Raw genomic sequence first — 16928 nt, 5'->3', positions numbered from 1 at the left:
CCTCGGCAGAGTGAGACTTGAGCAGAGGGACTCCCTCGGCAGAGTGAGACTTGAGCAGAGGGACTCCCTCGGCAGAGTGAGACTTGAGGAGAGGGACTCCCTCGGCAGAGTGAGACTTGAGGAGAGGGACTCCCTCGGCAGAGTGAGACTTGAGGAGAGGGACTCCCTCGGCAGAGTGAGACTTGAGGAGAGGGACTCCCTCGGCAGAGTGAGACGTGAGGAGAGGGACTCCCTCGGCAGAGTGAGACGTGAGGTGAGGGAGCCCGTCCTCCTGCTGATTGATGAAGTGGTGCCAACATGTGCCCACATCGAGGTCTCCATGGGGAGGGTGGCAGACATGGTGTAGATCCTGGTCCAGCAGAACTCCCCGTTTCCTGCACTGGACCTGCAATCCATCAATGAACCATGAGTGAGCTTTTGCTGTGGCTGCTCCTCGATCTTTCCCCAGGTGCTCCTTCCCCTCCAGGAGCTAAACAGGGGCCCTCGGGCACCCATAGTGGGGAGGAGTGGTTGTTGGACACCCCTGGGGCCTCCACCCAGACTCTCAGAGGGTGTCCAGCCTTCCAGGATCCTCCTTGCCTGTCCCCTGTGAAGCAGGACAGCCAAAGTCAGCCAGGGCCTTCCCCGCTGCGGCTCTCCAGGGAATGGCTGCCAAGGTCATCCAAGGACAAACTGCTCAGCAGGCTGCTTCCATCCTGGCTGTGGATGTCAGGGGGGCACCTGGAATAAGTCATAGGGACGCAATGTTAAGATGTTTTGATGTCACATGTGGTTGTATGGGGGCGCTGTGAATGTTAATATTACGACACTTTTGTAAATATAGTCCACTTGCACTTTACTGAGGTCTGATATATTTTAGTCTTAAGCCTGTGTGACCCCTTCCCCTGCCCAACCTCCCCATCTCCAGAGTGACCCCCCCACCCCGGGTGGGGCTATGTCCCCTAGGGAGGTAAGGATCTTTGCTTGCGTCCTTGTGAACCATGTGCTGAGGTCTCCCACACATGCTGAGCCATTGCCCTTCACACTCCCACCTGACCCTGGGCCCTAGCATTGTCGGTGCTCCATGCTGGAGTTCCCCTTCAGTTATCAGGTTGTGCAGACCTGTGTCTCCACTAACTCCCATGCAACATCTCGAGATTGTCACCACGAGACCCTGGATCGGTACAAGCGGCTATGGCTGGTTCTGTCTGATGTCCAGTCCAATACCTTTACACCTCCCGCAGTGACCAACACTCTGACCATCTAGAACCATTCACCCTTCTGGTGCAACATTTGACCTCCCCACAGTCACCCTACAACCCTCCCCCATCACCTCTGTCCCGTGCAGGGGAATGCCCAGTTCCCCTGCCTTCCCGAGTAGCCCACCCCTCCTGCATTAGCCGTGCCCACCAACCCCCTATAATGCCAACCCCCAGAATCTGGAATTACTTCCATGTTCCCTCCAAAAACTCTCAGCATCCCTTCATCTGTCATGGCAGGACCCTCACCCACTCACTCTCCTGGCGCCCACTACACCCCCAGCCCTCACCACCCTCCCGGCGCCCACTGCACCCCCAACTCTCACCACCCTCCCGGCGCCCACTGCACCCCCAACCCTCACCACCCGCCCACCCTATCGACACCCACTGCCCACCAACCCTCACCACTCACCCACCCACCCACTCACCCTACCAACTCACACTGCCCCCCAACACTCACCACCGGCCCACCCACCCTACCGACTCACACTGCCCTCCAACCCTCACCACCCGCCCACCCACCCTACCGACTCACAGTACCCCCCAACCCTCACCATCCCTTCCTATCAACAATTCCCTCAGTATTCCCCCCAAGACTCATCAGCTGACATCGTAGGCTCCTCCCTCTGAACCCCTTTCCCCTCACCAGCACCCCCCACCCCGGCATCATGCTAGCCTATAGGATGGGTGATTTTTCAGCTCCTGCCCCATTGTTCCCACTGCACCCCCTACCTACACCCCACCATTAAAGCCGTCACTGGTGAACTGGAACATTCCACGCTCATTCTAAGACATTAGCACTACACCAGTGTCGCCCTCAGATTGAGAGTCAGTGTGTGTGTGTGTAACTGTACCCTAGTGTGTCAGTCCCTTCCAGGTCGGTTAAGCCTGTATTTTTAAAAAAGAGCTGTGTATTATTGTCCGATGTTTGATTGTTTCTGTAACATGTGATAACTCATTCCTCACAGAGCTGGAAGCTGAGGAATGGTACAAGATTCTCTCCATCGAGTGCCTTGGGGCAAGACTCAATGACATCACACAAGGGGAACCAGACCTGCTCGCTGTCAGAGTTGTGTGTGAGCAGAATGGTGAGAATTTCTGTCTCTGTGTGTGAAGGGCGTCTCTGTGTGTGAAGGGCGTCTCTGTGTGTGAAGGGCGTCTCTGTCTCTCTGTGTGTAAAGTGTCTCTCTCTGTCTCTCTCTGTCTGTGTGTAAAGTGTGTTTCTGTGTCTCTGTGTGTCTCTGTCTCTCTGTATCTGTGTGTAAAGTGTGTGTCTCTCTCTCTGTGTCTGTGTGTCTGTCTCTGTGTTTCTGTGCGTGTGTCTGTGCGTGTGTATGTGTTTGTGTATATGTGTGTGCAAGTATATATGTGTGTCTGTGTGTGTGTATGTGTGTGTCTGTGTATATGTATGTGTATGTATTTTTGTGTGTATCTGTGTATATGCTAGTGTGAGTATATATGTATGTGTGTATATCTGTGTGTGAATTTTGTTGTGTGTTTGTGTGTCTATGTGTATATGTGTGTGCATATGTTTGTGTGTCTGTGTATATATGTATGTGTGTCTGTGTATGTTGTGTGTGTGTCTGTGTACATGCCTGTGTGTCTGTGTATATGTGTGTGTGTATGTGTGTATGTATATATGTGTGTGTGTTTGTGTGTATGTATGTGTGTGCACGTGTGTGTGTCTGTGTGAGTGTCAACATGTGTGTGTGAGTGCCTGTGTGTGTGTATATATATGTGTGTATATGTGTCTGTGTGTGTGTGTCTGAATTTGATTGTGTGTATATATGTCTGTGTGCCTGTGTATGTGTGTGTTTGTGTGTGTGTATGTGTCTGTGTATATGTTTCTGTGTATATGTGTGTGTGTGTGTGAGAGAGTGGGTGTGCGTGTGTGTGTGCGTGCGTGCACGCGTGTGTGTGTGTATGTATATGTGTGTGTCTCTGTGTGTGAGTGTATGTCTGTGTGTCTGTGCATGAGTGTGTGTGTGAGTGTGTGTGTCTGTGTGTGAGCATGTGTATCAGAGAGAGAGCGGGTGTGTGAGTGTGAGCATGTGTGTGTGTGCGCATGTGTGTGTGTGTGTCTGTGTGTCCATGTGAGTGTGAGCATTTGCTTGTGTGTGTGCCTTTGTGTGTGTGTGTATGTGTATGTGTGTGTGCGCATGTGTGAGATTCGGTATATGTGTGTGAGAGATTCGGTATATGTGTGTGTGTGTATGTCTGTATATGTGTGTCTGTGTGTGAGTGTGTGTGTGAGTGTGAGCATGTGTGTGAGTGTGAGCGTGTATGTGAGTGTGAGCGTGTATGTGAGCGTGTGTCTGTGTCTGTGAACATGTGTGTGTGCACACGTGTGTGTGTGTGAGTGGGTATGTGTGAGTGTGAGTGGGTATGTGAGAGAGTGAGCATGTGTGTGTGCCTGTGTGTGTGTACGTGTGTGCGTATGTATGTGTGTTTATGTTTGTGTGTCTGTGTATATGTGTGAGTGTGTCTGTGTATATGCGGGTGTATATATATGTGTTTATATGGGCTTGTGTGTGTGTCTGTATCTGTATGTGTGTGTCTGTGTGTCTGTGTCTGTATGGGGCAGAACCCCTGATGTCACCCCGCCCCATTTAAATTTTCAGGAAGTGGGGGCACAGCAAAATCAGCTGCAGGCCCACTGATCTGTCAATGGCCAATTGAGGCCATCGACAGGATCATTGAAACAATTAGAGGACCTGCCCGTCCAACCTTAAGGTTGGCAGGTCAGCCAGGAGCCCCGGCGGGCTTCTGAAAAACCATGAAACTTCATCCACAGGCGGGATGAGGTTTCTTGTAGGGATTTAAAAAGTTTAATATACTTATTATGTTAATTATGAACATGTCCCATCTCGTGTGACATTGTCACATGAGGGAGACATGTTAGGGAATTTTGTTTTTCTATTTTTAATATTTTTAAAAGCATCAGCGATCTCCCTAAGGCAGCACTTTGCCTCAGGGAGATGTGCGCTCTTTCATGCGCATGCGCGAATGAGTGCACTCTCGCTTTTGGGGAATCCCCCCCCTCCCGCCTGCACAGGAAGCGCATAGCGTTCCTGCCGGACGTCACGCTGGGTGGGTCTTAATTGGCCCACCCACGTCAAATGGCGGCGAGGCCCACTTCTCCAGCAGGGATCGGCTCCCAGCCCGACAGAGATTGGGTCGGGCCCGCCCGCTCGACAGGCAGAAAATTCTGACCTATGTGTGTTTGTGTGTATGAGAGTGTGTATATGTGCCTGTGCACATGTCTGTGTATATGTTTGTGTGTATATATGTGTGTCTCTGTTTGTGTCTGTGTGTGTGTGTGTCTGTGTGTGTGTCTGTGTGTGTGTGTGTCTGTGTGTGTGTGTCTGTGTGTATGTGTGTCTCTGTGTGTGTGTGTCTGTGTGCGTGTGTCTGTGTGTGTCTGTGTGTGTGTGTGTGTCTGTGTGTGTGTGTGTGTCTGTGTGTGTGTGTCTGTGTATATATGTGTGTGTCTGTGTGTGTGTCTGTGTGTATATATGTGTGTGTCTGTGCATATATATGTGTGTGTCTGTGCGTATATATGTGTGTGTCTGTGTGTATATATGTGTGTGTCTGTGTGTATATATGTGTGTGTCTGTGTGTATATATGTGTGTGTCTGTGTGTATATATGTGTGTCTGTGTGTATATATGTGTGTCTGTGTGTGTTTGTGTGTATGTGAGTGTGTATATGTGTCTGTGCGTGTGCATGTATGTGTGTGTATGTGTATATGTATGTGAGTGTGTGTCTGTGTCCATGTGTCTGTATGTGAATGTGAGAGTGTATGTGTCTGTGCATGTGTCTGTGTATATGTTTGTGTGTATATGTGTGTGTTTGCATGTGTATGCCTGTATGTATATATATATATATATATGTGTGTGTATGCATTTGTGTGTGTGTATGTTTGCGTGTCTTTGTATGTATGTGTGTGTCTGTGTATGTGTATGTACATGTGTCCGTGTGTGTGTCTGTGTCACTGTTTGTGTCAGTATGTGTGCGTGTCAGTGTGTGTGTGTCACTGTGTGTGCGTGTGTCACAGTGTGTGTGTGTCAGTGTGAGAGTGTCACAGTGTGTGTGTTTGTATGCGTGTGTGCATGCGTGCGTGCATGTGCTTTGTGTCTGCGTGTGCTTATGCACATGTGTGTGCGCGCATGTGTGTGCATGTGCACATGCTCATGTCTGTGTGTGCGCGCATGTGTACGCATGTGTGCGCACGTACAGGCTCATGTCTGCGCGCGCGCATGTGTGTGCGCGTGTGTCACTGCGTCTGTCTGTGTGTGTGACACTGTGTGTGTGTTACTGTGTGTGTGTGTCTGTCACTGCATGTGTGTGTGTTACTGTGTGTGTGTCTGTCACTGCATGTGCATGTGTCACTGTGTGTGCGTCACTGTGTGTGTGCGTCACGGTGTGTGTGTGTGTCACTGTACATGTATCGTTGTGTGTGTGTACATCACTGTGCGTGTGTCACTGCGTGTGTGTGTCATTGCGTGTTTCTACTTCTTAATTTAGTCCCCAGCTGCTCATACCATCCCACCAGAGCCTTTTTCTTAGTCCTATCAATGTGGTCAATACACACGCGGATCACAACAATTAGATCCTTTCCCTCCTACTGAAAGGTCCTCTCCAGCCCTGTGGAGATTTCCTTAACCGTGGTACTGGTCAGGCAACACAGCCTTTGGGACTCCTGTCCTTGGGTGCACAAACAGTATCTATTCCCCTAACGATACTGCTCCTTACTACAATCACGTTCCTTTTTACTTACCTCACTTGAATGGCCCCTGCACCATGGTCAGTTTGCTCAGCCTCCCTGCAGTCACAGCTCTTGGTTACACAAGTTGCAAGGTCATCAAACCAGTTGGACAATTGCAAGGACAGATGCTGCTCCACTTCTAACTCCTGGTCCCCAAACATGCCTCATTCACAGTCACACCCTCCTGTCCCTGACCACAGACCAAATCAGAAGCACCCAGTTTCAGGGATGTAACTCCCTCCTGGAACAAAGTGTCCAGGTAACTTTCCCCTCCCTGTTAGATCACAGCATCCGAAGCTTGGACTCCAGCTCATCAACTCAGAGCCAAAGTTCCTCGAGCTGCAGTTATTTTCTGCAGAGGTTGTTGTTGTGGATCACACTGGTGACCAACATTGGCTACATGCTACAGCTGCAACACATCACCTGCCCTACCACCATTATGATGTTTTAACTAATTTGACTAGTTAGTTTTCAAGTTTAGAAATATCACTCAATTATTATTTATAGTCATATTAAGTAGTTCAACTAGTTGATCTATTTAATATAATGCAATAAAATACTTATATCTCCCTGCTACCAGTTAAAACTACCCCAGTTTAGAGAAAGAAAAATACTGAAACTTCTCCAACCAATCACTTACCTGCTCATCTAATGAATGCCTCTATACCTCAGCTCTCACTGTCTCTGGTTCCGTCTCTCAGATCACTCATTTTCTGTAAAAGACCAGAACAGCACTTCTTCCCCCAGTGCACAGATTTTCCTAATTACCTTACCACTTACCTAATTCCCTTAGTTAGATTTGCTGTCCTGAAGTAATCAGATGAGCTGGACCTTCCACATTAGCAAAATCTACTTTATTTCTAGTAGCTGGAATGTTAGAGAGCGGGGACAGTGTTTTGCAGGGAGCGGAGACCGTGTTTTGCAGGGAGTGGGATGGTGTTTTGCAGAGAACTGGGACTGTGTTTTGCAGAGAACTGGGACCGTGTTTTTCAGAGAGCAGGGATTGTGTTCTGCAGAATTCTGGGACTGTGTTTTGCAGGGAGGAGGGATTATGTTTTGCAGAGAGGAGGGACCGTGTTTTGCAGAGAGGAGGGACCGTGTTTTGCAGAGAGGAGGGACCGTGTTTTGCAGAGAGGAGGGACCGTGTTTTGCAGAGAGGAGGGACCGTGTTTTGTAGAGAGGAGGGACCGTGTTTTGCAGAGAGGAGGGACCGTGTTTTGCAGAGAGGAGGGACCGTGTTTTGCAGAGAGGAGGGACCGTGTTTTGCAGAGAGGAGGGACCGTGTTTTGCAGAGAGGAGGGACCGTGTTTTGCAGAGAGGAGGGACCGTGTTTTGCAGAGAGGAGGGACCGTGTTTTGCAGAGAGGAGGGACTGTGTTTTGCAGAGAGGAGGGACCGTGTTTTGCAGAGAGGAGGGACCGTGTTTTGCAGAGAGGAGGGACCGTGTTTTGCAGAGAGGAAGGACCGTGTTTTGCAGAGTGATGGGAGATTGTTTTACAGAGTGCTGGGACTGTGTTTTGCAGAGAGAGGGGATTGTGTTTTGCAAAGTGCTGGGACTGTTTTTCAGAGAGAGGGGATTGTGTTTTGCAGAGTGCTGGGACTGTGTTTTGCAGAGAGAGGAGACTGTGTTTTGCAGAGTGCTGGGACTGTGTTTTACAGAGTGCTGGGACTGTGTTTTACAGAGTGCTGGGACTGTGTTTTGCAGAGAGAGGGGATTGTGTTTTGCAAAGTGCTGGGACTGTGTTTTTCAGAGAGAGGGGATTGTGTTTTGCAGAGTGCTGGGACTGTGTTTTGCAGAGAGAGGAGACTGTGTTTTGCAGAGTGCTGGGACTGTGTTTTGCAGAGAGAGGAGACTGTGTTTTACTGAGTGCTGGGACTGTGTTTTGCAGAGTGCTGGGACTGTGTTTTGTGACAGATTATCTGATCATTACCACATCACTGTTTGTGGGAACTTGTGCTCAAAATGGCTGATGCTTTTCCTACATTACAAACAGTGTCTTCACTGTTTAAAGTTCTTCCTAGACTAGAATGCATTTGGAGCAGAGCTGGTGCAAGTCTCTGTGTAAATACAGCTTGGGTTGTTGGGATGTCCAATCCTCTGTCCTGAATGGTGTCTCCTTCATCTCCCTGACAGAACGCTTCAATGTTTACCTCATCCCCACCCCGAACCTGGATATTTATGGCGAGTGTATGATGCAAATCACACATGAGAACATCTACCTTTGGGATATTCACAACACGCGCAACAAACTGATCACTTGGCCCCTGTGCTCGCTGCGGAGATACGGGAGAGACAGCACTCGCTTCACCTTCGAGTCTGGACGGTAGGGACACTCCACTGGGGAGAGGGAGAGGGAGACTGTGAACGGGGAGAGGAGAGCAAGAAGGGAGGGGGAGAGGGTGAGGGGAAAGAGAGGGGGTGAGGATAAGGAGATTGGGAGAGGAGAGGGGAAGAGGGTGCTAGAGAGGCTGTGGGGGGGATACGGAAGGGAGAGGATGAAGAATAAGGGAGGATGAGAGGGTGAGGGTGAGGGGAGGGAGATGGGGTGAGGGTGAGGAGATGGTGTGAGGGGAGCGTAAGAGGGTGACACAGAGACTGGGAGGGGCAAAGGGTTGAAGAAAAGGGGAGGGAGAGATGGTGAGGGGAAAGGGAGGGGGAGGAGAAGAAGGGGAAGGGAGGGAGAGGTTAGGGTTAGGGAGGTAGGGGAGGGGGAGCAGGGTGAGTGGTGAGGGAGTGGAGGGGGTGTCTGTGGAAGGTGCTTTATAGATTTTAGAGAGAGGACGGAGTGCGTTTGCAGTTCTCTCTGATTCTCAATGTACCTCTCTGGCTTTGACTGAACGGTAATTTTGTGTTTTCAGTTTATGTGAGACAGGTGAAGGATTGTTCACATTTCAGACCCGAGAGGGAGAAGAGATTTACCAGCGCGTGCATGCAGCAACTCTCTGTATCGCGGAGCAACACAAACATAACATCCTGGACATGGAGAAGAACATGAGAGTCAGTTTGAGCACTTTCTCAAATTGGGGAGTGAAGGAACGGTGATATATTTCCAAGTCAGGATGGTGAGTGATTTGGAGGGGAACTTCCAGGTGGTGGTGTCCCCATGGATCTGCTGCCCTTGTCCTTCTAGGTGATAGCGGTCGTGGGTTTGGAAGGTGCTGTTGTGTCCCACCCCCACCCACCCCCCTGCCACATATCCTTTAATATCCTACCCACTTTAAACCCACCTCCCAATTTCCTTTAAGAACATATGAAAATAAGAGAATGAAGCAGTTGTCTTGCTTGCTTGGATTTGTCAATCAGTCACACCCACACACAACAGGACACTGCGCAAAAGGGTCAAGAGGGACTGAGTGAGTGTACTCACTGATATTCATCGAAACAAAGAAATAAGAGCAGAAGCTTGGAGAAGCTGGGGTTGTTCTCCTCGGAGCAATGGAGTTTGAGGGGAGATTTGATCAAGGGGCACAAGATGATGACAGGTAGACAAAGGTAAGCTGTTCCCATTGGCTGATGGTGCAAGGACTGAGGGTGACACAGATTTAAGGCTGTGGACAAGAGATACAAGGGGGGATTGTGAGGAAGAGCTTTTTTTACACAGTGAGTGGTCATGCCCTGGAACTCACTGCCCATGAGGGTAGTGGAAGCAGTAAAAAAGGAGCACGTGTCGGCCATTCAGCCCATCGAGCCTGCTCTGCCATTTAACTAGATGACCTTCTTACTCAATGCCACCTTCCTGCACTGTCCCTGTATTCACAGAATCACACAGTGCAGAAGAGGCCCTTCGGCCCATCCAGTCTGCACCGACACGTGAGAAACACCTGACCTACCTACCCAATCCCATTTACCAGCACTTGGCCCATAGCCTTGAATGTTATGATGTGCCAAGTGCTCACCCAGGTACTTTTTAAAGGATGTGAGGCAACCTGCCTCCACCACCCTCCCAGGCAGCGCATTCCAGACCGTCACCCCTAAACCTCCTGCCCCTCACCTTGAACCTATGTCCCCTCGTGACTGACCCTTCAACTAAAGGGAACAGCTGCTCCCTATCCACCCTGTCCATGCCCCTCATAATCTTGTACACCTCGATCAGGTCGCCCCTCAGTCTTCTCTGCTCCAACAAAAACAACCCAAGCCTATCGAACCTCTCTTCATAACTAAAATGTTTCATCCCAGGCAACATCCTGGTGAATCTCCTCTGCACCCCCTGCAGTGCAATCACATCCTTCCTATAATGTGGCGACCAGAACTGCACACAGTACTCCAGCTGTGGCCTCACCAAGGTTCTATACAACTCCAACATGACCTCCCTACTTTTGTAATCTATGCCTCGATTGATAAAGGCAAGTGTCCCAGATGCCTTTTTCACCACCCCACTAACATGCCCCTCCGCCTTCAGAGATCTATGGACACACATGCCAAGGTCCCTTTGTTCCTCAGAACTTCCGAGTGTCATGCCTTTCATTGAATACTTCCTTGTCAAATTACTCCTTCCAAAGTGCATCACCTCACACTTTTCAGGGTTAAATTCCATCTGCCACTTATCTGCCCATTTGACTATCCCATCTATATCTTCCTGCAGCCCAAGACACTCAACCTCACTGTTAACCACCTGGCCAATCTTTGTGTCATCCATAAACTCACTAATCCTACCCCATAGTCATCTATGTCGTTTATATAAATTACAAATAATAGGGGACCCAGCACAAATCCCTGTGGTACGCCACTGGACACTGGCTTCCAGTCACTAAAGCATCCTTCTGTCATCACCCTCTGTCTCCTACAACTAAGCCAATTTTGAATCCACCTTATCAAATTACTCTGCATCCGATGTGCATTTTCCTTCTTTATAAGTCTCCCATGTGGGACCTTGTCAAAGGCTTTGCTGAAATCCATATAAACTACATCAACTGCACTACCCTCATCTACACACCTGGTCACCTCAAAAAATTTGTTAGGCATGACCTCCCTCTGACAAAGCCATGCTGACTATCCCTGATCAAACCTTGCCTCTCCAAGTGGAGATAGATTCTCTCCTTCAGAATTTTCTCCAATAGTTTCCCTACCACTGACGTGAGACTCACTGGTCTGTAGTTCCCTGGCTTATCTCTACAGCCCTTCTTAAATACTGGAACCACATTAGCTGTTCCCCAGTCCTCTGGCACCTCCCCTGTGGCCAGAGAGGAATTAAAAATTTGGGTCAGAGCCCCTTGCCTCCCTCAGCAGTCTGGGACACAAATCATCCGGACCTGGAGATTTGTCCACTTTTAAGCCTGCCAACACCTCCAATACCTTGTCACTCCCTATATCAATTTGCTTAAGAACCTCGCAGTCTCTCTCCCCGAGTTCGATACCTTCATCCTCATTCTCTTGGGTGAAGATGGACGTGGAGTATTCATTCAACACTCAAGTGATGTCATCTTGCTCCACCCATATATTGCCCCCTTGGTCCCTTATGGGCCCTACTCTTTCCCTGGTTATCCTCTTCCCATTGATATACTTATAGAATATCTTGGGATTTTCCCTACTTTTGCCAGCCAGAGCTTTCTCATATCCCCTCTTTGCTCTCCTAATTGCTTTCTTAAGCTCCACCCTGCACTTTCTGTACTCCACTAATGCCTCCGCTGATTTGCTTCCCTTGTACTTGCTAAAAGCCTCTCTTTTCCTTCTCATCGTATCCTGAATATCTCTGGTCATCCATGGTTCTCTGGGCTTGTTACTCCTTCCTATCACCCTAGAAGGAATATGTTGAGCCTGTACCCCCCTCCCATTTCCTTTTTGAATGCCCCCCACTGCTCCTCTGTAGATTTCCCCACAAGTAGCTGTTCCCAGTCTACCTTGGCCAGATCCTGCCTTATTTTACTAAAATCCACTCTCCCCCAATCTAAAATATTTTTTTGCAACTTGTCTATTTCTTTGTCCATAACAAGCTTAAACTGTATCATGTTGTGGTCACTATCACTAAAATGCTCCCCCACTACCACCTCAGCCACCTGTCAGGCCTCATTCCCCAGAATTAGGTCCAGCACTGCGCCGTCCCTTGTTGGACCCTCTACGTATTGACCTAAAAAGTTCTCCTGTACACATTTCAAGAAATCCACTCCATCCAAGCCCTTAACACTATGTCTAACCCAATTAATGTTGGGAAGTTGAAATCACCCAATATAATTACCCTAGTGTTATTGTTTTTACACACCTCCACAAGTTGTGCACATATTTGCTCCTCAATTTCCCGCTGACTATCTGGGGGTCTATAATAAACACCTAATAATGTGGCTGCCCCTTTTTTATTCATAAGCTCAACCCACAAAGCTTCATTTGATGCCCCCTCCAAGATATAATTTCTCCTTACTGCAGTAACTGACTCCTTAACTAATAATGCAACACCTCCTCTTTTACCCTCTCTCCTGTCTCACCTGAAGATTCTATATCCCGGAATGCTGAGGTGCCAATCCTGCCCCTCTCTCAACCACGTCTCAGTGATGGCCACTATATCACAATTCTTCGTGTCAATCCTCATCCTTAACTCATCCATTTCCTGGATGTCCTTGGTATCCAAAATTCTATTGACCTCTGTTTTGAATACACTCAATGACTAAGCTTCCACAGCCCTCTGGGATAGAGAATTCCAAAGATTCACTACCCTCTGAGTGACGAAATTCCTTCTTATCTGAGTCCTAAATGGCTTTCCCCTTATTCTGAGGCTGTGTTTCTGGTCCTAGAACCACCCCCAACCAGGGGAAACATCCTTCCTGCATCTACCCTGCCGGGCCCTGTAAGAATTTTGTGTTTGAATGAGATCACCTCTGATTCTTCTAAACTCTAGAGAACACAGATCCTGTCTCCTCAATCTCTCCTCATAATTCAAATCCCATTATCTTAAGGATCAGTCTGGTGAACCACCTTCATTGCAATCCCTCTGCAAATGTATCCTTCCTTAGATAAGGAGACCAAAACTGTGCACAATACTCCAGGTACAGTCTCACCAAGGCTCTGTACAACTGCACCAGGACATCTTTACTCTTGTACTCAAATTCCCTTGTGATGAAGGCCAACATACCATTCACCTCCCTAATGACCTGCTGCACCTGCATGTTAGCTTTCAGTGATTCATGAACAAGGACACCCAGGTCCCTTTGGACATCAACACTTCCCAATCTCTCACTGTTAAGAAATACTCTGCCTTTCTGTTTTTCTACCAAAGTGGATAACTTCAGTTTTCCACATTATAATCCATCTGCCATGTTCTTGCCCATTCACTTAGCCTGTCTAAATCACCTTAAAGCCTCCTTGCATCCTCCTCACAACTCTCATTCTTGCCTAGTTTTGTGTCATCAGCAAATTTGGAAATATTCCTTTTGGTCCCCACATCCTAATCATTGATATAGGTTGTTAAGAGCTGGAGCCCCAGCACTGTAGTACCCCACGAGTGAAAGCCTTTTGTCCTGAGAATGACCATTTATCCCTACTCTCTGCTTTCTGTCCATCAACCAGTTCTCAATCTACACTCCCAATCCCATGTGCTCTGATTTTGTTTCTAACCTCCTGTGTGGGACCTTATTGAAAGCCTTCTGAAAATCCAAATACACCACATCCACTGGTTCCCCCTTATCTATCCTGCTAGTTACATCCTCAAAAAACTCCAACAGGTTTGAAACAATCAATTATTTCAAAAGAAAATTGTATGGTACTTAAAGGAAATAAACTTGCAGAGCTAAGGACCAAGTGAAGGCTTGGGACTGACTGGATTGCTCTGCAGTGAGCCAACATGGACTTGATGGGCTGAGTAGCCTTCTTCTGTACTGCAATGGCTCTGTGACTTTATAATTAACAGAGCTACCCCACCTCCTTTTGCTTCCTGTCTATCCTTCAAAAATGTCAAGTACCCCGAAAGTACCCTGCATGCCCGGTCCCTGTTCTGTTTGGGGGCAACTTGCTTGGCCTGTACAGATCTCATCTCCCCTAGAGCCAGTCCCAGTATCCAGGAATCTAAAGCCCTCCCTCCTGCACCATCTTTCTGGCCACACATTCATCTACTTTATCCTCCTAATTCTATACTCATTTGCGCGTGGCACTGGGAGTAATCCGGAGATTACTTCCGGAGATCCTATATCTCAATTTCTTTCCTAGTTCCCTGAATTCTGACTGCAGAGCCACATCCCCCTTTCACTCGATGTCTTTCGTACCAATATGAAACACAACAGCTAGCTTTTCACCCTCCCCTCACAGGATGCTCTGCAGTTGCTCAGTGACACCCTTGACCTTGGCACCAGGGAGGCAACACATCATCCTGGATTCAGGTCTCTGGTCGCAGAAATGCCTGTCAGTTCCCCTAACAGCTGAGCTACCCATGGTGCTATAGACTTGGCTCTGGCTGCAGCCCCCCAGATGCACCATCACTCTGAACTGAATAGTAGCTGGAGAGTGGGATGCACTCAGGGGTCTTCTGCACTACCTTCCAGTTTCTTTGTCTGTCTGGTGGTCACCAATTCCCTCTCTCCTCACAAACCCTTAAGTTGTGGGGCAGTGACATCAATAAATGTGCTATCCACGAAGATCTCAACTTCACGACAGTGATGCCAGCTGCTGCCCAAGCTCTGAAACGGGAAGTTCAAGCTGCTATAACTGACACCACTTGCTGCACAAATGGTTATCCAAGTTATGGGAAGCATCCTGGAATTAACACATGGCACAGGACATGTATCCCATGGCACTGAGGTGACCTGTCACACCTCTACTTAATAAACTAATATCTAAGTTTATAGAAATAATCTTCAATCCCATTTTCTAATCTACCTCAGTTAACTGTCACCTATATCAATGCCATTGGCTTCATTTAACTTTAGAACTCTAGTTCTGGACTTCTGTACCTCACTCTTAAACTCATCGGGCAAATTTTCTCCCCGTCGGTGGAGGGGGTGGGGGGAAGTGCGGGAGTGGATGTGGGCGGCGGTGCGGCGCCATTTTTCATGGGTGGGCCAATTAAGGACCGCCCAGTGTGACTTCCGCACAAAAGCCCTGTGCGCTCCCTGTACAGGCGAAGGGGGGGGTGGAATGGCAAAAGTGGGAGTGCGCTTCGATCTTCCTGAGACTAAGTGCTGCCTCAGGTAGATCAGTTCCCAAAGGGAAAAAGATTTTGTTTCGAAAATTTCATTTGCCACCCATGTCCCCTCATGTGACAATGTCACATGAGTCAGGACATGGACATAATTTATCGTAAAAGTGAATGTTAATTTTTTAGTTCCATCCCGACCATGGTTGAGATTTCATGCTTTTTCAGGTGGCTGCCAGAGCTCCCGACTAATTACTTTAATTGGTTTTTGAATGGCCTCAATAGGCCGTTGACAGGTTGGCGGGCGCACAGCTGACTCAGCTGCACCCCCTGCTGACCTGAAAATGCAAATGATGCAGGATGACGTCGAGAGTTCCGCCCGATGTCATTCCACATCATTTTACGCATCAGCGAGAGGGCCCCGCCCCCATTCGCTGGTGGGAAAATTCTTGCCATTGTGACATTCTACCATATTATGATCAGTCCTCCCCAGAGGATCACTTACTATGAGATTACTAATTAACCCTGTAACATTGCACAAAACAAAGCTAAAATAGTCTCTTCTTTGGTGGATTCTATCATGTATTGTTCCAGAAAATGGTCTTGAATGCATTCCATAAACATATTTTCCAAACAGTTTTGCCAATTTGATCTGCCCAATCTAATTGAAGAAGTCCCCATGATGATCATGTTGCCTTTGTTACAAGCTGCTTTTGTTTCCTGTCCAATAAAAAATGACACTCGTTACCTATAAATGACTTCGACCAGAGTTTTCTGACCCGTTATATCTAATCTCTACCCACGCTGATTTTACTTTCTGATTTCCTGCCTCTACTGTCAATGTACATAGTACCCCATCAGTAAATCAGCTATACAGCCACCAGCCACCCTTTCCAATTCACTTGTCCTTTTAAAATGTCAGCTACCCTGGAATATTTAGTTTCAACTTTCGTTACCTTGGGTCCATGTCTGTGTAATGAGAATTTGATCAAACCCATTTATCTCTATTTGTGCCATCTGTCTTGTTACAAACACTTCACACATTCGGTTAAGGCACCATTAATTTTAACATATTACCCGTTTTTCCCTGATTTAACGTTATACACTGAAGGACTATTACCGTTCAATTCTCGGTCCCATCATGCCACTGGTTACTTCTCATGACCCACGTTGTTACATGGTGTGATGGCCTTGACTCCTTACTTCAAATTTATAAATATCCATCCTCTCAACACCATCCCCTCAATTTATAAATAGCCCAACATCTCAACAACACCCTCCCAAATTATAAATATCCCATCCTCTCAACACCATCCCCACCAATTTATAAATATCCCATCCTCTAAACACCATACCCACCAAATTATAAATATCCCATCCTCTCACCACCATCCCCCCCCAATTTATAAATATCGCATCCTCTCAACACCAACTCGCCCAAATTATAAATATCCCATCCCCTAAACGCCAACCCTCCAATTTATAAATGTCACATCCTCTCAACACCATCCCCCCCCAATTTATAAATATTTCATGCTCTCAACACGAACTTCCCAGTTATAAATATCCAATCCACTCAACAGCACACCCCCAATTTATAAATATCCTATAATCTCAAGACCAAACCCCCAGTTTATAAATATCCCATTCTCTAAACACCAACCCCCCCCAAATTAATAAATATCCCATCCAATCAACACCATCCCCCCCAATTTATAAATATGCCATCCTCTCAACACCAATCCCCCCAATTTATAAATGTCCCATCCTCTCAACAGCAACTCCCCCGATTTTTAAATATCCCATCCTCTAAACACCATCCCTACCAAATTATAAATATGCCATCCTCTCAACACCCACCCCCCAATTTA

General features: G+C 47.7%; 1 protein-coding gene across 1 annotated transcript in view; it reads left to right on the top strand.

The window, feature by feature from the left end:
- Window positions 1-16928, top strand: part of LOC144674610 (docking protein 4-like) — a 154303-nt gene that overhangs the window by 96427 nt on the left and 40948 nt on the right. Inside the window, exons 4-6 of the mRNA XM_078535881.1 lie at window positions 2207-2326; window positions 8139-8328; window positions 8864-9002. Of these exons, the coding sequence (XP_078392007.1) occupies window positions 2207-2326; window positions 8139-8328; window positions 8864-9002 (449 nt within the window). The remainder of the gene's footprint in view (window positions 1-2206; window positions 2327-8138; window positions 8329-8863; window positions 9003-16928) is intronic.

This window comes from Cetorhinus maximus, unplaced genomic scaffold (genome assembly GCF_964194155.1).
Source record: "Cetorhinus maximus unplaced genomic scaffold, sCetMax3.hap1.1 HAP1_SCAFFOLD_726, whole genome shotgun sequence".
Taxonomy (NCBI): Eukaryota; Metazoa; Chordata; class Chondrichthyes; order Lamniformes; family Cetorhinidae; genus Cetorhinus; species Cetorhinus maximus.
The sequence above is the reverse complement of the archived record's forward strand: the minus strand, read 5'-3'. Positions and strand labels throughout refer to the sequence as shown.